Source organism: Nansenia antarctica (assembly GCF_963989245.1).
Source record: "Nansenia antarctica genome assembly, chromosome: 4".
In the NCBI taxonomy this organism is placed as follows: domain Eukaryota; kingdom Metazoa; phylum Chordata; class Actinopteri; order Argentiniformes; family Microstomatidae; genus Nansenia; species Nansenia antarctica.
In genome coordinates this window covers 27,238,616-27,262,444 of record NC_137689.1, presented here as the reverse complement: position 1 = coordinate 27,262,444, position 23,829 = coordinate 27,238,616, and the positions used below count along the sequence as shown (strand labels likewise).

Here is a 23,829-nt window from a genome sequence, read left to right as displayed (position 1 = left end):
GTATTAACAATGTCATTTATCACTAGAGATGCAACACACTTCCCCCCCCCAGCCCTAAAGCCAGATTGACAATTATTCAAGACACAGATCTAATTTAGAAAGGTGCGAAGTTGGACATTTACATTAATAGTTTTCTAACAGCAACAGTTTGAAATTGGACTGCAATGATTTAAGTCACTAGGGTCACCTTCTTTATGAGCACCTGTGCCACCTTCCATACCTTTGGGCCACACCACATCAGTCCAAATTGACACGTTAAAGATCGACAACTTAGGATGATATTATGTATTTTCTCAGTAAATTACTTTTTGTTGATGTTATTCAATTCGTTTCTAAGGCAAAATATCCTATCACATATCTTGTTATAAAGGAATTGTTAAATGTCTTCAAACACTATGTTATAGTAATAGGTATTTATTTAATGTCTTGTAGCCTATAGATTTATATTATATTGTACAATCTTAAATTAAATTAAATTAAATGAATGAATGCTCTTGTTTATTGTTGTTCATTTGCAGGTCTGGGAGACCAAGGTTATTCATGGGTTCATGTCATTATGCCCAGAGAACATAGGAGGGCTTATGTGACAGATGGTGGATGAAAGTCCCTTCACAGCACTTTTCAGGCAGTTCAGATCTACAGCTCACCCACATGCGTGCTTCTCTGTTTATTAAATGTCTTAGTCATGTCCAAAAGGATACCTCCTCCTCCTACCTCTACTCTACCCGCCCCCCCTCTCTCTCTCTCCCTCTCTCTGTCAGACCCACACACATACAGACACAAGCTTACACACTCCACCCCCCCCCCCCTCCCCTCTCTCTCCCTTGCTCTCTCTCACTCTCCGTCTCTCTCTCTCTCTCTCTCTCTCTCTCTCTCTCTCTCTCTCTCTCTCTCTCTCTCTCTCTCTCTCCTCTCCCCTTGTCTGTCAGTGTGATCAATGGCTTGACTTCCTCCTTTTTTGTGCGGCTGTAGGCTGTATACAAGAAGACAGGATTGCTCTCAGTTTCACAGCAGCAGTGGCGGTGGCTTGGAGACAATTCTATCTAGAAAACACGCCGGATTCACTCTGCAGGCAAGATGAGTGCAGGGGATGTGGTCTGCACCGGCTGGCTCATCAAATCTCCACCGGAGAAGAAACTAAAGAGATATGTGAGTACAGAAACAGGCTGGGCGGGTGGGTGGCTTATGTGCTATTGTGATGCATTCTAACCAAGCAGGAGTAGTACCAGTTCCTGCTGCAGAGCTGTGTGTGTGTGTATGTGTGTGTGTGTGTGTGTGTGTGTGTGTGTGTGTGAGCGTGTGTGTGTGTGTGTGTGTGTGTGTGTGTGTGTGAGCGTGTGTGTGTGTGTGTGTGTGTGTGTGTGTGAGTGTGTGAGTGTGTGAGCGTGTGTGTGTGTGTGTGTGTGTGTGTGTGTGTATGCGTGTGTGTGTGTGTGTGTGTGTGTGTGCGCAAGCATGTGTGTGTGTGATTCTCAGCCATCAACACAACAGCACTGCTATGCCGTTAGTTAAGACAAGATACTGGTGGTGGGTCTTTTAGATGAGGCTTGGGCGTGTGGAGTCATGACCGGCGTATGCCTTTCTGTAAACAATGTCTCTATGCCACCTCCCTTCTGTCCTCTTCCTCATCTTATTGTAGTGGCATAGGACCTGCTGTTGCAGTGCTAGCTATGCTGTCATGCATCCCCACTGCATTGGAAAACAACATTTGGATGTCCTCTCTAGTAAATATAGAGGTTTTTATCTGCTGTTTTATCACCTGCCCCTGAGACATTGTGTTTATAATGTCAAACTTTGTTTACAAATTCATATTTCAAAAGATGGGGTTTGGCCCGCTGATTCAAGAACAGTTCTTTTTCCAAACCGCTTCCATGTTCATGACGAGTGTTTGACCAGTAATGAACCGGGGACAAGTGTTTGTGTAGGGGTCATGTGAGAGGGTTGTTGTGTAGGGAAGGAAAGGGGGAGGCCACCCATTCTGGGATGTGTGTTGAGACTGTTGGCCTCTCTGTGAAATTTGGGTGTGTATTGCAAAACATGGGAAGTGCTGTCACTGCCAAGCAGTTCCAAATGACCCGACAGGCAGAAATGACCAGGGGGGCTGTATGACAGGCAGAAATGACCAGGGCTGTATGACAGGCAGAAATGACCAGAGCTTTATGATGGCTATTTGCACTTCCTCTACAGAGAGAGACAACTAGCCCAGAGGAAGGAGGGCTGTAGTAATTCACTTGAGGGAGAGTCACTTCTGAGACAGTGTTTGGTGGAAAATAGTTCAAGGGCTCTGTGGAGGACACAGACAAACAGGAAGGACATGGCTTTCCATTCCAAGAACCAAATCATATATACAATAGCAAAGTGTGTGGGGGCACACAGGACTAATCACGCAAATGAAGCTCCACATCCACTCGGTCTTTCAAACACTGATCAAACAGATAATCAGAGAGGGCTGCTTGCATTCAGTAACAGGCAAGGGACACAGCAGTCTTTGTTGCTACTCATGCTGTCGTACAAACACATTCAAACACACCAACACACCAGTGTAGTAATACATACAGCTAAGGGTAAATACAATACATGAAAGGATCAATAAGATACAATGGTTCAATATTAACAGTTGATTAAAAGTTTAATATTACAAAAATATATAGTTCAATGTAACGGTTTACACACAACTTAATGAAAAGTATTATGAAAGGATATATAATCTGAACTGATAGTATAGAACTAGTCACACTTAAGTCAGAATGATTAACACAGTTATTGTCCATTACAGGCAATACACTTAAATGTGGTCATGTAGAATCATGGTAAGATTCTCCCCACGTTGGCTTATTGTCTGACAGAGTTGAACTCAGAGCAGAATCAGGTCGTTACCACCCAGCAGGAAGTGTTTGAATGCATGCTATTGGAGGGCTTTGTGAAGCATGCGTATGCTGTATATCTCCTCTTGTGTATATCTAGTGTGTTAAATATTCTCCAACTTAAATAGCCTTTTTTTTTACTAGAGCTCAACCAAGCGGATCTTAGCTGAGCTGTGTGTAGGTGTGTGTGTGTGTGTGTGTGTGTGTGTGTGTGTGTGTGTGTGTGTGTAGGTGTGTGTGTGTGTGTGTGTCTGGTTAAGCATCCACCATTGTTGCTGAAACAGTGCTGGAAAAGAACAATGTGAAAAGAAAATATGCTAGCAAGCACAGTGTGGTGTGTAGCCCTGTCGTGTGTAGAAACCCTTAGAGTATGTAAATGTCTATTGACTTACTGAACATGTGTACCTCTGATGATGACTATAAGCTGCCCTGCTCTCTGCCGTCTGTACAATGTGGTGCAAACGAGGATATAAACTTACTGAACATGTGTACCTCTGATGATGCCTATAAGCTGCCTGCTCTCTGCCGTCGGTACAATGTGGTGCAAACGAGGATATAAACTTACTGAACATGTGTACCTCTGATGATGACTATAAGCTGCCCTGCTCTCTGCCGTCTGTACAATGTGGTGCAAACGAGGATATAAAACGTGTTCCATGTTTATGGTCCATCTGAAAGGACTGTGGGCACAACAAGCCAAAGTTTGGGTTTGAAACAAAGTGAACAAACTGTTTATTGGAAACTCTCTGGAAAGGTTGTTGCATAGAGGTACCAAATTCCCCAAATAGATCATTTGCAGCACTGCAGACAATGCCTAGTCAACGGAGATGGGATTCACAGGGTTGACAATCCTCCTACAACGTGGTTGGCAATCACTTTTTAGATTGTATTTGTTAGATGCCTGCTTTTCTTCAAAATACTTCCGAAAATAAAATTAGAAAGTAGCAAAAGTTGTTATTTCATGGCCTCTAGTCTTTCATGCCAACAGTCTTCTGATGAATAATACATGAATCACCTGAATGCTGAATTTATGAGGCAATGGTATAAAAATATAAAAATCCAAAGGTGCTGTTTGAAACGGCTCTAAATAATTAATAATAACATTGCAGAAGTTTGGAAAAACAGATACTGTATGGAGGTCACGTATAAATATTTGACAGCAGCATCTAGAAGTCCATGTGAGTCATTGCACACTCTAAATTAGCATTAAAGTCCACCAATTAAAATAGTAATGACTCACCATCATACTTCACGTTACTCTATCCGTATATAAAGGGCCACATATCAACTTGAACTCACAAATAATGGTGAAAAAATACCCTCAATAACTACTAATGTTCCTACTACTTGCATGACATCACATCAAGAGGGTGGTCATGGGGATGCCTGGGTGGCATAGCTCACAAAGGCCTATGCCACATAATCACAGGGTCCCTGGTTAGATTCCAGCCATCGACCTATACATGTCATCCCTCCTCTCTCACTCACCCATTCTTCCTGTCAGTCTCTACTCTCTTTCCCAATAAAGCAGAAATGCCCTAAAAACATATTTAAAAAAGAAAGAAAAAAAGAAGACGGTGATGTACTATACAACAGTGGATTGTAAACTTGATTTCTTGTAGATCTTTCAAATGATGAGCATTATTGTGGTTGGGTTTGTTACTCAAAAGCTACTGTATGTTGTTGACGTTTTACAGTGCATCCCTTTTATTTACTGAACCGATGCATCCATCTTTAATATTTTCCAATTTGGTAGTGACCAATTGCTGCACAAATAGCTCTTTTGTTTGTGCGTCTGACATTTTCTCCTGCATAGAATTAACTTCCTCTTTTTTTTGCACTTCTGGGAAACGTTGCTGTCAGTTCTGCACAACAACCAGACCAAAAGCAAGAAATAGGGTGTTGTCTAACTTGAGGTACTAGATGAACATTATGTTGCTAAATCTGCCATTGAACATGGTCTCTGGGCTGTAATACATGCCATTTAACTGACGCTTTTATCCAAAGCAAAATCAAATAAATCTAAATCATCATCATGGTTTTGTTAAATGATAGTCAGATCTGCACCAGAAGATATCAAAACATATCAAGAGACAGAGGAGTGCAATGCTACTGAGGCCTTGACGTGGACTAAAGTCACATAGAAATGCACCAAAACTCATTACCAAAATACTCAAAGGCACATTTCGGAGTATGACAAAACGAACGCGAAGTAGTACAGCATGAAAACAAACGTCTGGCCTGCATGGTAATCAATACTTGTTACCGAGGTAACTGATGAGTTGTGCTAGAGGACTTCACCCAGATTCATTTGTCTGACTTGGAACGTTCTCCGTCTCCCCTGCAGGCGTGGAGGAAGCGTTGGTTCGTGCTTCGGAGAGGCCGCATGTGCGGGAATCCAGATGTGCTGGAGTACTACCGCAGCAAAACCTCCAAGAAGCCCATCCGCACCATCGACCTGAGGGAGTGCGAGGTGCAGATGCAGACGGAACAGCGGCTCGTCAAGCGGGAGTTCCAGAACCAGCACCTCTTCGTGGTGAAGACTTCTTCTAGAATCTTCTACCTGGTGGCCAAAACTGAAGAGGAGATGACCAACTGGGTCTACAACATCAGTCAGATCTGCCACATCGGACCACTGGACGATGGGACAGGTAGGGACAGAGACAGTAAGAATAGCATTTCAAATATATTGTAGATGTTTGTTAAATAAAAATAAAAAAGAGGAATCCTGAGGGCTTTCCTCCTTTGGCATGTGTGCGTTGCCTTTGCATGTGTGTGTGTGTGTGTGTGTGTGTGTGTGTGTGTGTGTGTGTGTGTGTGTGTGTGTGTGTGTGTGTGTGTGTGTGTGTGTGTGTGTATTGTAGGCTGTCTAGTGTCTATTGACATAGCTGTGTCTCAACGACACGACATGCAAACCAATGAGTAAACACTGTTCAGTTGTCATGTGTACATTTCCACATTTGCATTCGCAAGAAACGTTTGTATTCCCAATGCTGCTCAAGCCATGTATCATACTGTATACTGCCTCCAAGGCTGCATTTAAGCTGTGTTTACACCGCCAGGTCGAAGTGTGGCACAGATCTGATATGTAACATGGAGGTGTAAACAGTAAAAAAGCACACTGAGTCTGATATTCTCAGATCCGATTCAGGCCTCATTCTCATGCCGGCCTCAATCAGATACGAATCGGATATGTGTCATTTCTACTGCGGCCTAAGCAGGCAGGTTGCATATAACGCTCAATTCCGATTTCTTTCTTCAGTGTAAGCACAGGTATCAGATATGGGTCATTTGAAAAGTAGATATGAGCAGGCGTTCCAGAAAATCGGATATAGACACTATAGGAACTAGGCATTACGACCTGCGATGTCAATGCAGCCTCGAAGGGCTCGAGAAACTTTTCAGACGCAGCACATTCAATACCATTATGCAATGGCATGATTTATTGTGTGTAAACTACATGACTTGACGAAATAAAAATAGTATTTATTTGAAGTTAGTTTATAGAGAATCCTTTGTATCTTCCACATACCCATGTCCATGTCCTACAGCAAAGACAGACAGACAGACAGACAGACAGAGACAGACAGACAGACAGACAGACAGACAGACACACACACACACACACACAAAGACACACAAAGACACACACACACACACACAAAGACACACACACACACACACACACACACACACAAAGACACACCCAAAGACATACACACACAAAGACACATAAATACACACACACACACACACACACACACACAAAGACACACACACACACAGCGCCTCGTCATTTTGTGCGTTTTTATGTTTTACAAACATAAACATTTGTTTCAAACAGATTTGTTTGATGTTTTCATAAATTCTCTACCGTTCTAGTTTTCTTTGTGAACCCTGTGTTCCAAACTCTCCAAACATCCTCAAACTCTCCCCAGACGTGCCAGTTCAGCCAGGGTGACTGTTGGCCACTCAGACAGCAGGTTCCCTCTCATTAACCCGTCACCAGGGGGAGAGCTCTGGATAAGAGCTGGCGGTTGGAACAGTTAGTCAAACATTGTTGTCTGTCAGGAATAGATAGAGACAGACATGATCTCCTAAGAAAGAGAAGAGGAACATCTCCACGTAAGGCTTACCCATTACTGGAAAAGATAACACAATGTGAGACATTAACAATGAAACACCCAGAACTAGCTGACTGTTTAGTACACCCAAAAAATAAATGTCCATAATTTAGGGTAATCTGGTTGCGTCTGTGGCTGGTTGGCTGGAATTCAGTATTGTGCTAAACCCACTTCTGCATTAAAGAAACAATGTGTTCACACCAAAAACAGACTCAAAAGTAGGCCTACTGTTTCTCATTCTCGTAGAATTCACGTTTCTTAAAAAAGTAGTTTGATTTGAATTACTTTGATGTATTTCACAAGACGTCATTATGTTATGATGTTATGATGTGCATCTTATTCATGTGCATCTTATTCAAATGTATGTTGAAATCAGCATTTAATCATAGTCAAAACAGTATGTCCTCAACCACAAATGTCGAGAATAATAAGAATGTGTAAAGCATTGATAGACATGGATTTGGAAATATAAAGAAATGCTACTTCTTTTTTTTTTATGGTCAATTTGACAGTCACTTATAATTTGACATTCATGTGTTAATGTGTGTCGGTGCTGTTGTGGTCATGTGTATGCTACACATGTCATATGTTTATACAACATATGACTTGTTTATACAGCGTGTGTTGTGGATATACTGTGCCATAGTGGACATGTGTTTAGGAGAGGCGTTGCTCTGTTTAAAATAGCTGTTTAAACTGTTATTACACATTATTACACATACAGTAATGTTACACAACTGCCAGATATTGAAAGCTGAAGTCATCCTGGTAAAGGAGTCAAAAGCACTTACTCCTGAGACATTCTCTGACACTTTTACAGCCAAAGAAACTAAATAAATCCAAGCAGAATAATAATAATAATAATAATAATAATAATAATAACTTTATTTGTATAGCGCTTTTCCTGCAAACGTTGCAGCTCAAAGTGCTTTAATCATTATATAATCTTCATTTAATTATTTTGTAATTTAAATGCAATATTAAAAGGATGGGTTTTTATAATCTTAATTTAATTATTTAGTCATTTAAAGGCAATATTAAAAAGATGGGTTTTTAGTCTTGACTTGAACATAATTTGCTGAGGTTGCATCCCTAATGTAAATTGGCAGTGCATTCCACAATTTGGGTGCTGATTGATATTGGAATGTTTGATTGATAATTAATAATAGGGTTAAAAGAGTTAAGTGGTTGAGTTATGTGGTAGGCCATACTGGGCCTTCATCTAAGGTGGGCAAAACCACAAAAACACCCTCTACTGTACGTCCGTCCCTCTGCCCCCTGCTGGACATCACTTCCAACTGGGTTTCAAAGCCTTGGTGACAGTAACTACAGGCAGACCACTACAGTAACTACAGGCAGATCACTACAGTAACTACAGGCAGATCACTACAGTAACTACAGGCAGATCACTACAGTAACTACAGGCAGATCAGGAGTCCTCTGAGTCCTCCTCTGTCACACTGACCCACACTGACCCACGCCATCCAGACACATTCTGATCCCACTCTCTCCTCTCTCTCTTTCTCTCTTTCTCGCTCCCTCTCTCTCTCTCCCTCTCTCTCTCTCTCTCTCTCTTTCTCCCTCCCTCTCTACTCCCTCTCTCTCTCTCTCCCCCCCACTCTCTCTCCCCCCCTTCCTCTCTGTCTCTCTCTCCCTCCCTCTCTCTCTCTTTCTCTCTCTCTCTCTCTCTCTCTCTCTCTCTCTCAGGATCAGAGGAAGGTTTCTCTCACACTCCGACCTCCCCTCAGCCGTCGCCCGCTACGTCCTTCACCGGCAGCCACGACCGAGCGGAGAGGCTGAGCCAATCAGAGCCCAGCCATCCGCCGGACTACCTCTTCCTGTCTCAGTGTGAGACCGGGGGGAGGATGAGCATCACCAGGTACCAGTATCAGTCCCCCCCTCAAAGCCTTAGGACTCTGGATCAACATCCTATTCTCGGGACGTCGTGACGTTAGAATTATAAGGTTCTGTCTCCAATTTTGGTCAAAATTTAGTTTTTTACATAATCTGATCCATTAGGTGTTTATTAATGCCTGTGTGGTGTTATTTTTTTAAATGGTGAAATTTTTGAGTTAGTAATTAATAAAATAGAAAGGTTCCATCTCACAAAACATAATGGAATGTAAAAACTTTGACGCTCAATATCTCTGAACTACCCTAAACGGAGATAGAACCATATCATTCTAAGCTCACGAAGTGATGATCAAAATGTCACCCACTACATCTTTTGTTGTTGTCGTTTTGTAGATGTGACAGCTTCTCCACCTCGGAGAGATCTCTCGAACAGAATTCGTCGGACAATACCGCAGAGGACGTCTTCTTTTCCTCGCCCCCCTGCACTGACCCCTCACCGTCCCCCTTCCCCCACACAGGGCCCTGTCCCTCCCCCTTCCCCCACATCAGGACCACCAACCCCCCCTTCGGTGGCCCATGTCCCGCCCCCACCTCCCACGACAGACCTGGGGATTTCTCCTCGTCCTCCTCGTCCACTCCACGGACTCTCCTCCACCACCACCACCACCGCACGCCCGACGTGTTCCAGTTCGACAAGCCGTACCCCTCCTCCTCCTCCTCCTCCTCGATACTGGACGTGACTAGCGACGGACAGACTCCTCCACCTCTGCCCCCCAAGCCCCTCCACCTATCAGATCAGCCCGCAGATGAGGGGTCCGTGGGGGGGTCGTTGGCAGGGAGCGGGCAGCGCCTCCAAGGTGCACTACTCCCCAGAAGGATCTCTCTGTCAGGCCTGGAGCATTTTAGAAGAGGTATATTTAAGACATGTCTGTCAATGTGGCAGGTGTGGCCAGCCGACTCATTTAGAACTGTAGTCTCTGGGCAGGTGTCTCTTACATTTATGTTATATGTAATATATACCTTACTGATATACTGTATGTACTGTATATATAGTGCCTTCGGAAAGTATTCAGACCCCCTCACTTTTTCCACATTTTGCGTTATAGACTCAATTTCAAATGGATTCAATTAAAATCATAATTTTATCGATCCACACACAATACCCCAGAATGAAGTGAAAACATGTTTCTAGACATTCAGTGAGTGTATTTAAATTACATTTTTAATACAGAAATACCTCATGTACTCAGACCTATGCTATGTGCTATGTTATGTGCTATGCTATGTGCTATGCTATGTGCTATGCATATATCAGACCTGGCTATAACATTCATAAATTAGCTAGAATTAATATCTTTGTTTTTATAGGGCCTATAACACAACAACATGAAGGCACTGTATACCTTGCTGATACATGTACTGTATATAATGCAGCCATTAGATACAGTACATATATAACATTAACACTACTAGGTCTGTTTCATTCCATTAGAATACTATTGTCTATAAAAGATGATTTCCATTCCAGCCATTCCAGCCATACAGATGATGTCTTTATTTGCAATTGTTCCTGTCCAGGTATATGACAGATGATTGATTACCTGTATCAGTGATATTTCTTTTGTATTCAGAAGAAGTTGAGGGCAGTGCAGCGAAGAACTGGAACAAAAGGCTAAGTCTTAATTTGGTGAGAGAATATTTATTTATGTAACGAACTGATGGGCAAATGTTGAATTTCTTATTATATTTTTTTCTTACTTCTAGTGGCTTTGCTGGGCATTTATCTTACATAACTGACACGGTTTATGTCTTGCATGTCAGACAACAGTTGTGATTTATAAATGACCCATATACACTATACACCTTCCTAAGCCTGGAAGTTTTCCTCATCTCGTGCCTCTCTGTCTTGCAGTCACCGTTCATTGCCTCTCAGAGTCCAGACTGCCAGGAGGACTCGTATGTGCCCATGGCCTCGCCCTCCACCTCCGCTGCTGATGAGGTATCAGACGGGTACATCCCTATGAGCCCCTCCTCGATCGCCTTCCTCAAGTCCAACAGCAACCCTGTGTCCCCTGGCGCCCCTCCCACCCCGGCTCTGCGGCTGCCTGTGGACCTGGGGCCGCCACCGGTCAACCGCAATCTGAAACCTCGGAGGAGGGGTGAGGCCTAGAAACATTGCACATACCTCTTTTTGCTATAGCCTCTATTTATACATCTGTACATACCATACTGTACATAGCTACCTTAACTGTACATAGCTACCTTAACTGTACATAGCTACTTAACTGTACATATCTACTTAACTGTACATATCTACTTAACTGTACATAGCTACCTTAACTGTACATAATCTACCTTAACTGTACATACCATACTGTACATAGCTACTTTAACTGTACATAGATACCTTAACTGTACATATCTACTTTAACTGTACATAGATACCCTAACTCTACATAGCTACCATAACTGTACATATCTACTTTAACTGTACATAGATACCTTAACTGTACATATCTACACAACTGTACATATCTACATTAAATGTACATAGCTACCTTAACTGCACATAGCTTATAACAGTATATACCTCTAAACCAGTGGTTCCCAACCGGGGGTACGCGGACCCCTAGGGGTACGTGAGGGGATTGCAGGGGGTACGTGGAAAGATTTTGAATTATAATTTATTTCCCTTTCCAAAAAAATAATTAAATATAGTCGTTTCATAAACCTGTTGTTAAAATGGTACGCTGCAACTTAAGTTCCTCCCCGACAGGTGATGACTGTAACACACGTGGTAGTCACGTCACATTTAAATCACGTTCATTTACGTTCATTTACGCGCGCACGTCAGCTAGGCCTGTCAGTATACCGCAAAGATGGACAGATGGCTAAAACGACCAGCTTCAGAGGCAGATCAGACGGTCAGATCAGAGAAAAAAAGAAAAAAAGGACCCCGCTATTATTTGGAAACATATGTTTTGTGGGGATTTACATGTACATCGGCTGATCCACCACAGCCACAGTGCTTTTTCTGCAGCGAAGTCCTGGCTAATAATTCAATGAAGCCAGCCCATTTACAGCGACACCAGAGCACCAAACACCTAGCAACTGTTGGTAAAACTGACGACTTTTTCAAGCGAAAACTGTCAGAGTTCAAGTCAAGTCAGGCTACACTGAAAAAAGCGGCAAGTGTGTCAAGCAAAGCACTGGAGGCGTCCTATGCTGTTTCATTACTAGTGGCTAAGTCAAAAACCCCACATTCAATCGCCGAAGATCTGATTTTGCCTGCCGCTGTGATTTTGGCTCAAACTATGCTGGACAAGAAAGCAGCTGACGCGCTCAAGTTGGTACCATTATCTAACAATACCGTCTCCCGTAGGATTGATGATATGTCCATAAATATTGTCGGACAAGTGGTGGATAAAATGAAGCAAGCAGGTCAGTTCGCTTTGCAATTAGATGAAATGACCGACGTTAGTGGGGAGGCTCAGCTGCTGGCTTTTGTGCGTTATAAAGAAGAGTCGGACATAAATGAGCATATCTTGTTTTGCAAGACGCTGCCAGGAAAGACAACTGGCGAGGAAATATTTCTGATTATTGACAGCTTCTTCAAAGACAACGATCTGGAGTGGAAATCCTGCAGTCACATCTGTACCGATGGAGCGGCAGCAATGACGGGTAAGGTGCGTGGGCTGCTTGGGCGTGTGATGAAGGTGAACCCCGAAATTAAGTGGATGCACTGTATTATTCACCGGGAGGCACTCGCCAGCAAAAGGATGAGCCCCGAGTTAAGTGCAGTTATGGATGACGCAGTTAAGGTGATTAACTTCATTCAGTCCCGGCCAATGAACCACAGACTGTTTCAAACTCTTTGTCATGGCAGCGGGTCAGAGCATGAGCAGCTACTGCTTCACACAGACGTTCGCTGGCTGTCTCGTGGCAAAACGCTGCTGCGGCTCTATGAATTGCGCATCGAGGTGTTTGCTTTCCTGACAGAAAACGACCACCCTCTTGCAGCCCTGTTTGAGGATGCAGTGTGGGTTGCGCAGCTGGCATATCTTGCTGATGTCTTCACTAAGCTGAATGAGCTCAACCTTTCACTTCAGGGCAAGTACTCACACATCCTTAACATGTATGACAAAGTGAATGGATTCATAAAGAAGGTTAAATTATGGGAGAGGAAATGTAAGGATGGAGATGTGAGCTGTTTCCCACTGCTTGATGGCCATCTCGCCACCACTGATGCTGACAGAGGTCCTGTGGTGAAAATAGTTAAAGCACATCTGTCCAAACTTGACACTGACTTCAACCAGTACTTTCATGACATTGAAACAAAGTCAGAAAAACTGGACTGGGTGAGGAACCCATTCAGAGTGAATGACAGGAGCAGCAGCAGCCTTCCTGCAAGCCTGCAGGAAAATCTGATGGACATGTCCTCTGATCGTGGGTTGAAGATGGCACATGCTGACAAGTCATTGACAGAGTTTTGGTGTGATGTTGAAAAGGAATATCCAGTGCTGAGAAAGTGTGCATTGAATGAACTTTTGCCTTTTGGATCTACATATATTTGTGAAGTGACCTTCTCAGCTTTGACCCACATCAAAACCAAGCCAAGGAACAGACTGAGTGTGGAGAGCAGCCTGGTGACTGCTGTTGCCACACTGCCTCCAGAACTGTCAAAGATTATAAAAGAGAAGCAACCTCAAGTGTCTCATTAAAGCTCAACTGATGAAAAAAAGAATTGCAACTGCTACTGGGTGAGTCTATTTTTCACAATGGTGTAAATATCTATGTATTAAAGGGGAGTGGTTCAAATGATTTCATTAATAATCAGTAGAGTTAGATAAGAAGTTTAAGTGTGTGTGTGTGTGTGTGTGTGTGTGTGTGTGTGTGTGTGTGTGTGTGTGTGATAAGTTTTATCCTGTCTCATCTTGTCTGTTTCCTCTCCCCATCAGTCAAGACTCTGGGATGAGAAAATGATGACATCACTGCACCTCAGACAGAAGCCAAAGAGGAGCAGGAGAAAGGGAAAAGAAACAGATATCAAATCAAATTCATTATTATTTATTATTTATTTTTCTATTTTCAGTGAGTGTGTGGGCATGTGGTAACAATTAACCATTGAGGTGGCCAGGTGGCACATGTATTGGCCAATTAGCTCATGTAGTCTAATTTTGAATGGCAATGTTTTGAAATGGCAAACATGTGACTTTGTCAGATTGTTGTGTGCAGAAAACCGTGTTCAGTGCATTTAAAAAGTGCCATTTTGAATAGCAAAATGTGTGTAAAGCAGAAAATGTGTTTAGAGTTTTGGAGACATGAGAAGAGGTTTTGCTCTCTGTGTGTCAGTAATAAATGTTATATTTGCAAGTTAGAGTTTAATTGATTTTTTTGGGAAATAATCAACACGCATGAGTGAGGGGGTACTTCTGGCATGGCAAAACAGCTCAAGGGGTACACAAGACAAAAAAGGTTGGGAACCACTGCTCTAAACTACCGTACTTGCCATACGTACTTGTACCTATCACCGTCACTGTCATGTTTTATATGATGTTTTATCACTGTTTGCACTTCTGGTTAGATGCTGAACTGCATTTCGTTGTCTGGTACTTGTACTCTACAAGGACAATACAATTTAATCTAATCTAATCTAATGTCATGACCAAAGAGTTCGGTAACGCTTTATAATAACTTTCATTTATAAACCATTTATAGATTAATGATGTCTTATTATAAACAAAATATGATTCTAACATTTATCAACATTAATCTATAAAGTAAATTATTAGGTTCTTTATTTAGAAACATGTATTCGTTATTTAAAGATGATTTTGGTTGGTTAATGATTTGCTCGTATTTGAGCTCTACTAGAGGAAACACAACTTTCAGAAGCGCATATTTTCCAACAGATAAGGTTTTAACATTCTATTTTTATCTGCTTACTCCCATGAGAATACATTTGACGCATGCTTGCATTGAAAAAAAAAACTTTCTGTACCAGTATTTCCTGACTCAATATTGTACTGTAGCACAGCTCTTCTCAAATATTGTTGTTTCATCATTACTGATTTGAGCGTGTTTCTGTGGTTCCCAGCCCGACCCCCCCCTCTGGACCTGAGTGGCCTGTCCACAATCAAAGAATGTTCCACACATCTGCATTTGAGCAGAGCACTGACAGAGCCAGGGTAAGTGAAAAATAAAAATAAAACATTCATGTCATATTCATATTCAATATCAGACAACGTCAGTCCCATCTGCTGGCTGCCTGTATCATATTCTATATGAGTCATATTATCTAGTTACACATGTAGGCCTAATTGATTTTATCTTGAATATTTGAATTACACGTTGCTCTTAACTCATTTGTGTGCGTGCGTGTGCGTGCGTGTGCGTGCGTGTGTGTGTGTGTGTGTGTGTGTGTGTGTGTGTGTGTGTGTGTGCGCGCGTGTGTGTGTGTGTGTGTGTGTGTGTGTGTGTGTGTGTGTGTGTGTGTGCATGCATTTGTGTTGTTCCTAGCAATTCAATGCACTGTTTCCCTCTGGAAAGAAGACATGGGAAAGGGGGAATTAAAGGAGACCAAGATGGCAGCTGCAATCCAATAGTAATGTTACCTTTTCTAATTATATTACAAATAGTTACATCTGCATCACTTCATGAGTACTGTCGGCCTATTCTACACCCAGTCCAAATGAATGATTCAGGATAACTATCTGAGTGGTTCAAAACTGTCTGAAAGGGGGAATAAAGCTTTGTTCCTGATTATCTAGACATTGATGTAGTCAAAGGGATAGTTCACCCACATTATTTCATCACATATTTGTTTCCCTACCCTGAAAGGAATCTTTGGACAAATGTCATGTATGTCATGTACCCTAAATTAGCATGTTTCATGCCCCTGTCATCTCAAAGTAATTTAAATCAAGTTATTGAATCTTTTCAGTATTGATTTTAAATTAAAATGTTGATTGTTTTTAAATCACTTAACGGGCAGGCACCCCCGTACTTGGCTGACCTCTTGCGCCACCATCCAGCCCTTAGGTCAGTTTTGTTGTTGTAAAATGTGCTATATAAATAAACATGACTTACTTACCCCTTTCACACATACGAGCCTTCCCAGTAGATTCCATGACATTTCCAGGGTCGGTGTAAGTGTGAATGGGACTGACCAGGGTAATCCGCACAGGCAATTTCCCTGGTCGAGACCATGTATAATTACCCTGGTCCAGACCATGTATAATTCCATGAAATTTGCAGGGTCGCTGCATGTCTGAATCAACCCTGATTATTGCCTGGTCAGTCTCCTTTCACAGCTGTCCTGCATTGCGCAACCAGCAGGGCAGAGCGCATAAGAACTGCCCCAATATCGCTACTGCTAAATATAATTCCACAACTGTACACTACTTAATTTCCAATGATAGTGGAGGTATGATATATGGCAGATTTATATATATATTAAAGGCTTTTTTAAAGGCATTTTTAACGAACTCAGCAGATTCAAAACACGAAATTCTGTGCTCACTGCTCACTACCATTTCCAGTTGAACATAAACTAAACATTTAAATGCTGCTATTGTTTGCGAAGTTACAAGATCCTTACATCACACAATTTTTTTCAAAGGATGCGAAGTTCTAATGTAGCCTATGGAGACGTTGTAGTTAATCCCAAAGTCTGTTCAAACCCAGGCAGTGAGACCAGCAGGAAAACACAAGTAGATCTTCTATAATTGATTATGCTTATAATATGCTTATCACCAAGTTCTCCCATACTGTGCTTATGGACTAGTATAGTAAGTTTATATCAATGGTAATAAAGTGATTTAGTTAGCGAGCACACTTGCTGATGGTAAGCACTCGTAAAACGAGTTGACTCACTGGAACGAGACGGGCGCGCGGGACCGCCACGCACCACACATCATACCTCCGTCCCACATGTATTTATCATCATTTTCTTCAATATAAAACGGAGGTATGATATGGCAGATATATATATATGGTGAGTGGCGGTCCCGCGGTCCCGTCCCGCTCCAGTTCTAGTAGATCGCGCAACCAGGGAATCGCCGACATGTGTGAAAGGGAGCAACCCGGTAATTGTCGGGCAATTCGGTCATGTGTGAACGGTGCAAATGCCTGGTAGACCCGGACAGGGAACTGTGTGTGAAAGTGGCTTTACTTACTTCAGAGAATTCTGGGATGATCGGGGGCGGCATTACATTTTTAACATGGTAATTTAATTTGAGTGAACTATTCCTTTAAAACATTGCATTTCATATTCACCAATAACTAATTATGGTGGATCAGTTGTCAGAGGTCTCTTGCCAGTTCACTGTCATATCATAAGCAAATCATCTTAATATGCCGCATCAATCAATATTGGCCATATCAAAGATGTTGAGGGAAATCATTTAATTTAAATCATTCCCCATAGTAATTATGGATGATTAAGTTATAATGTATTTACTTTCTGATCTGAGAAGAAGGTGTGAGCCAGGTCTCAGAGCAGCGTTAAGTGCTATGGGTACCCTGTTGAAAGGTTCAGGCTAGTGATTGGATAAATGTGACACGGTCCGGTCAATTGGTCCGTGTGTGTGTGTGTGTGTGTGTCTGTTTGTTTACAAGATGGACCCTGCCATCAATGACTGTATCCACAAAGAAAGTTTTGTCGATCAACATACTATTCACGGGACTTTTCGCCTTTGTTCTTTGGAAAGTGTGAGTTAAATGCGTTATTTACTAAGCTGTGTGTGTTTACTAGGCTAGCCAAACAAGTTTGTATGTACTTGATGCCGACACACCGTCACACCTTCTGTGTTGTTCTTGGGTCAGTGTAGTGAGTTACATTTGATAGCCAAACATGTTAGTTTGTTAACTAGTGTAGTGAGTTACATGTGATAGCCAAACATGTTAGTTTGTTAACTAGTGTAGTGAGTTACATGTGATAGCCAAACATGTTAGTTTGTTAACTAGTGTAGTGAGTTACATGCGATAGCCAAACGTGTTAGTTTGTTAACTAGTGTAGTGAGTTGCACACATTTTTTACTATGGGATGTAATAAACTTTTGGCACACATGGCAATAAAAAATTATGAATCTGTAATTATTATTATTATTTAGCAATTTAAAGTGTGTCACTTGTACATGTCACACGTCAGCCCTGCAAGTTTGTTTCCTGAGGGTTAGCTGACATCCCCACTGACAGATGACAGGTAGATAATGGGTAGATAATGACAGGTAGTGTAATAGAGGAGTGGTTGTCCTGGGGGAGTGGTTGGGGGTGGAGTTAACCAGCTATTGTTCCCACCCATTACCTGCCTGTGAAAAGTGTTAAAACTTTGAGACTGAATTTCTGTTTGTTGATTTGGGGGCGTATCAACATTCAAATACACATATCTTTTTCAACTTTTTTCAGATTTCAATGTATGACACATCATTTGAAAGGCATATGATCTGGAAAGAAAAACTGGGAAAATGACCTTGCCCTACTTGCGGACCAAAACACCAGTCCCTGTCACATTTCGTGAGCTTAGAATTATAAGGTTCTATCTCCGTTTCGGGTAGTTCAGAGATATTGAGCGTCAAAGTTTTTACATTCCATTATGTTTTGTGAGATGGAACCTTTATATTTTATGAATTACTAACTCAAAAATGTCCACATTTAAAAACTAACACCACACAGGCATTAATAAACACCTAATGGATCAGATTATGTAAAAAACTAAATTTTGACAAAAATGGAGATAGAACCTTATAATTCTAACGTCACGACATGTGGAGTTTAGCCTGACTGTCCTTTTCCTTTCATGGCAGGACCGTATGCTCTTCCCTAGCGGTGATGGATCAGCCCAGCCGTGGCACAGGAGATCCAACCTGGACTACCTTTCACTGGACTTCAATTCTGCGTCACCTTCTCCTGTGCAAAAGGTAAAGCTCAATGAAATAGACGAAAGGTCAAAGAATGGCCTGTCTCCACAGCAAAGACAGGAAATCAATTCGAGGACCTGTCTCTCCATTTGATCAGACATTGTCAGCTTTAATGACTTCCATCGAAAATGACAGTCGTCATCCACTCAGCTCCCTCTATTCAGCCGGTAATATGTGTCTCTATCAGGAACCCCCTCTGAACCCAACAAGAACTCCTTTCTGCGTGTCTAACTGATCCACTTGGTGGTAGATAGATTGGCATCAAACATTTTCCCATTTGCAGACAAATCAATGGAAAATAATCTCTGGGACTTGTGTGTTTCGGTACGCACACTTTTATCATTCAATCTCCAATCTGCTATATCTAGGCAATGAGTCCTCAGAGTGTCTTCATGTTCTGTGTGTGACATTTTCTTGAAGTGCATTTACTCCCACTTAGTATGTGAGGTATATCAAGACAAATGATCGATTCTTGTCACCATCAGAGCAAGCCTGCATCAACAGTATCTTGTCTTACTCTATAGAGGCCCTGCCAGAATTGGTATTCTGGACACACCCGCAAACAATGAACAACATTCAGTGCATGTGTCAGCTTGTATGGTTTAATGGTTTAATGTTCACTTCTGTGACCCTATAAAGAGACCCTATAAAAACAAAGATATGAATTCGAGCTCATTTTAAGAGTGTCATAGAGAAGGGTCTAGGGTACCTGAAGTATTTCTGTATTTACATTTTTAATACACTTATAAACACTTGTTTAGAACGTGTTTTCACTTTGTCATTCTGGGCTATTGTGTATGTGTATCTTTTAATCCATTTTAAAATTGAGTCTATAACACAACAAAATGTGGAGAAAGGGAAGGGGTCTGAATACTTTCCGAAGTCACTATATATGTACACATAGATGTACACAACACTGCAGAATTGCCTCTAAATGTGTACTGACATGACAGCAAATGGCACTGGCTGGGTGGAACTCTGCAGAATCAACCAGGTGTAGCGTCGTAGGCTGTAGCATAGGCTAGGTGGTGTTGGTAGGGTGTAGCATAGGCTGGGTGGTGTTGGTAGGGTGTAGCATAGGCTGGGTGGTGTTGGTAGGGTGTAGCATAGGCTGGGTGGTGTTGGTAGGGTGTAGCATAGGCTAGGTGGTGTTGGTAGGGTGTAGCCTAGGCTAGGTGGTGTTGGTAGGGTGTAGCCTAGGCTGGGTGGTGTTGGTAGGCTGTAGCCTAGGCTGGGTGGTGTTGGTAGGGTGTAGCGTAGGCTAGGTGGTGTTGGTAGGGTGTAGCATAAGCTGGGTGGTGTTGGTAGGCTGTAGCCTAGGCTGGGTGGTGTTGGTAGGGTGTAGCGTAGGCCAGGTGGTGTTGGTAGGGTGTAGCGTAGGCTAGGTGGTGTTGGTAGGGTGTAGCGTAGGCTAGGTGGTGTTGGTAGGGTATAGCGTAGGTTGGTGAGAGAGATAGTAATGTTCTTACCCCCAGACAGAGAATAGTCATGTTCTTACCCCCAGACAGAGAATAGTCATGTTCTTACCCCCAGACAGAGAGAATAGTAATGTTCTTACCCCCAGACAGAGAATAGTAATGTTCTCACCCCCAGACAGAGAATAGTAATGTTCTTACCCCCAGACAGAGAATAGTGATGTTCTCACCCCCAGACAGAGAATAGTAATGTTCTCACCCCCAGACAGAGAATAGTGATGTTCTCACCCCCAGACAGAGAATAGTCATGTTCTCACCCCCAGACAGAGAATAGTAATGTTCTTACCCCCAGACAGAGAATAGTAATGTTCTTACCCCCAGACAGAGAATAGTAATGTTCTTACCCCCAGACAGAGAATAGTAATGTTCTCACCCCCAGACAGAGAATAGTAATGTTCTTACCCCCCAGACAGAGAATAGTAATATTCTTACCCCCAGACAGAGAATAGTAATGTTCTTACCCCCAGACAGAGAATAGTAATGTTCTCACCCCCAGACAGAGAATAGTAATGTTCTCACCCCCAGACAGAGAATAGTAATGTTCTTACCCCCAGACAGAGAATAGTAATGTTCTCACCCCCAGACAGAGAATAGTAATGTTCTTACCCCCAGACAGAGAATAGTAATGTTCTCACCCCCAGACAGAGAATAGTAATGTTCTCACCCCCAGACAGAGAATAGTAATGTTCTTACCCCCCAGACAGAGAATAGTAATGTTCTTACCCCCAGACAGAGAATAGTAATGTTCTCACCCCCAGACAGAGAATAGTAATGTTCTTACCCCCCAGACAGAGAGAATACTAATGTTTTTACCCCCAGACAGAGAGAATAGTAATGTTCTTACTCCCAGACAGAGAGAATACTAATGTTCTTACCCCCAGACAGAAAGACAACATATGACCTGCATTTGTTATAAGGCTGTGGTGACACCGGTTGAATATTGAACATCCTGTTACTGATTCTGAGACCACCTCTCCCTTCCTTCTTCACGCAGAAGCCGTTCCTGGCGGATGAGCACCGCGTGGACTACGTGCAGGTGGATGAGAAGAAGACCATGGCCCTGCAGAGCACCAAGATGGAGTGGAAGGACGTGCGGCAGTCAAAAGTGTAAATCATCCACAAAGACAGACGACACAGTATGCCGCAGCACGTTGAAAGATCCGTCGGAAGAGATCCTGAAGCACAACATAAAAGCACTTCAATCAATCAGGTCAAATATGAACAGCTATGCAGGTGGAAAACAGTGTTGTTGTTGTTGTTGTTGCTGTTGTTGTCAAAGAGAGGTTTAATCATTGGTCTGTTGGTTGCGGGGGGGAGGGGGGCGGGGGGGATCAAAATATTCACTGTAAATATTCACATCCAAGATACACTGTGATTGTCACTTTGTCACGTACTGTGTTTTGTATGAAGTTGGACTCCATGAGAAGGACATTCAAAAAAACGCCTCAGCTCATTCCTTCGCTGAACCAGATTTCATGGAACGCTGGAATGCTAGAACGCTGGAATGCTAGAACGCTGGAATGCTATGGTTACACCTGAACAATGGTCGGAGCAGGAACTGAAACTAAACAGACGTTAACGTCCAACTGTAGGCTACTCGTCAGGGGAGGCTGGTGGAGGTAGAACATCGGAGGATGGGCTTATTGTAATTCATGGATGGAATGAGGAACGGTATATCACACGGTCGATACCATTCCTGACTCCATTCCATGCATTACATTGAGCCCATCCTCCGATGTTCTACCTCCACCAGCCTCCACTGCCAACAAGTACATGAGCAAGTCAATAAAGAAAAACACCCTGTCCACAAAAGATTCACGAATGCTTCTGCTTATAACATTGCTCTTTTTAAAAATGATGCTTTGAAGTGACGCTCTGGATCGGCAGCAAACAGCAAAAAAAGCGAAGTACAACAAGTCCCGTGCATAGGACTGAAGTGAACGAAGGGCCGTTCATCTACGGCAGATGAACGTCTCAGACCACGATGCTGTGTCACCTAGGGTACCAATGACTCCATCCACAACCACGCGTCACCATTGTGATAGGGACATCTAGAAAAAAAGCACAACTCAGCGTGCCTATCCGAACTCGTCGAGGTGCGGAACTATCAGTCAGAAAAGCCATAGTCTTCAGGAAGTGATTCTAAAGATAATGTTGAACCTGTATTTCACAAACAGTACCGTCTTCAGGTCGCGCACCATTTCCAGAAATACATGCTTTAATTTGTAGGTGTCAAGTATGCAAAGAATGCACATTCAGGAATGTTCTCCTGCTTTAATAAATCACTTTTAGCTGAAATACATCTGGTGTGTCGTTCACTGCTAGTAGATGTCACTGACTGTGGGGCGGCTGTGGCGCAGGAGGTAGAGCCGCCATCTAATGATCGCAAGTTTGGTAGATCTGTGGTTCGAACCCCGGTTGGCCACATGTCGAAGTGTCCTTGGGCAAGGCAATGAACCCCAAATTGCTCCCAGTGAGCGGGCTGGCATGCAGCGCCTTGCATGGTAGCTTATCGCCATTGGTGTGTGAATGTGTGTGTGAATTGGTGAATGAGAGGCCGTTGTAAAGCGCTTTGGATAAAGGTGCTATATAAGTCAGTCCATTTACCATTTGACTGTAAAATGTCAACGTGGGTACTTCAGCAGGCTGCTGCTAAGTCTACTACTCCACATATTGACCTTTAGGAGGCGCTAAAGTGCAGTCATTTGCTGTAGTTTATCAATAACTCAAAGGTGGTGAGATGTTGGTCAACCCCAAAACTGAACATTGTGAAGTGTATTTATCATCTGTGAACCCATGTTCATACTTTTAGAAAAAGGCCTTTTCTTCTACAATGTATCAATGGATTTTCAAGTTATTGAAAATACAATTTTACTTGAAAGTCTCATTCAAATGTAACATTATTCTTCCATTATGAAGAATCTCAATGACTCTTCTTATAATGAGATGGTAAGAGCATAGTCTGAATAAAGCGTAAGAACAAGAATAGACTGTAAAAGACAATAAATTGATCTCTACACACATTATTGGTAATTCCTTTAATAGATATTATACATTATTTCTCTTACATGTTAGTGTGCTTCATTATACTGTCTTTTGGTACATTGTGAGGGAATGGTTGTGATTCTTCAAGGAGAAAGTCAATAGAAACATGGCACCGAGCTTTCAGGCTAATTGGATTTGATGTTTGATGTTTATCCATGGCACCAAATAGGACACGGCACAACTTCAGTTAAGAAAGAAATAATTTTGACGAATCTTGATTTATTCCAAGTCATTGTCACAGAATAAATGAAAGATCATCCATAATTTCTGATAAAACAAACAATAAAATGAAAACCTAACAATTCAGATATATGAGCATTGTGTTTTCATTATAATGCACATTGTTATAAATGAATGAATGTTCCTATCAACTCATAAAGATGCCTTCACTTCATCATACTTATCAAAGCTGTTTGTCGTTCTGTTAAATCACTGCACACTTTCATAATACACGTTCATACTCTATTCAGTGTATCAGTCCTTTTTGAGGCATATAAATATCCTTTTAAAAATGTTTTATATACTGTATAGATTGATCACAGAACAT

The 23,829-nt window shown here is 42.2% G+C and overlaps 1 protein-coding gene across 1 annotated transcript; it reads left to right on the top strand.

Moving 5' to 3' along the window:
- Positions 1-1,068: 1,068 nt before the first annotated feature.
- On the top strand, positions 1,069-21,348 carry gab3 (GRB2 associated binding protein 3; the record flags this gene model as incomplete). The annotated part of the gene is made up of 9 exons (XM_080529305.1): positions 1,069-1,149; positions 5,212-5,515; positions 8,696-8,867; positions 9,236-9,699; positions 10,474-10,529; positions 10,755-11,001; positions 14,940-15,030; positions 18,669-18,762; positions 21,232-21,348. Exons 1-9 carry the CDS (start codon positions 1,078-1,080, stop codon positions 21,346-21,348), a joined length of 1,617 nt encoding a protein of 538 aa, XP_080385431.1. The 5' UTR covers positions 1,069-1,077.
- Positions 21,349-23,829: the final 2,481 nt, after the last annotated feature.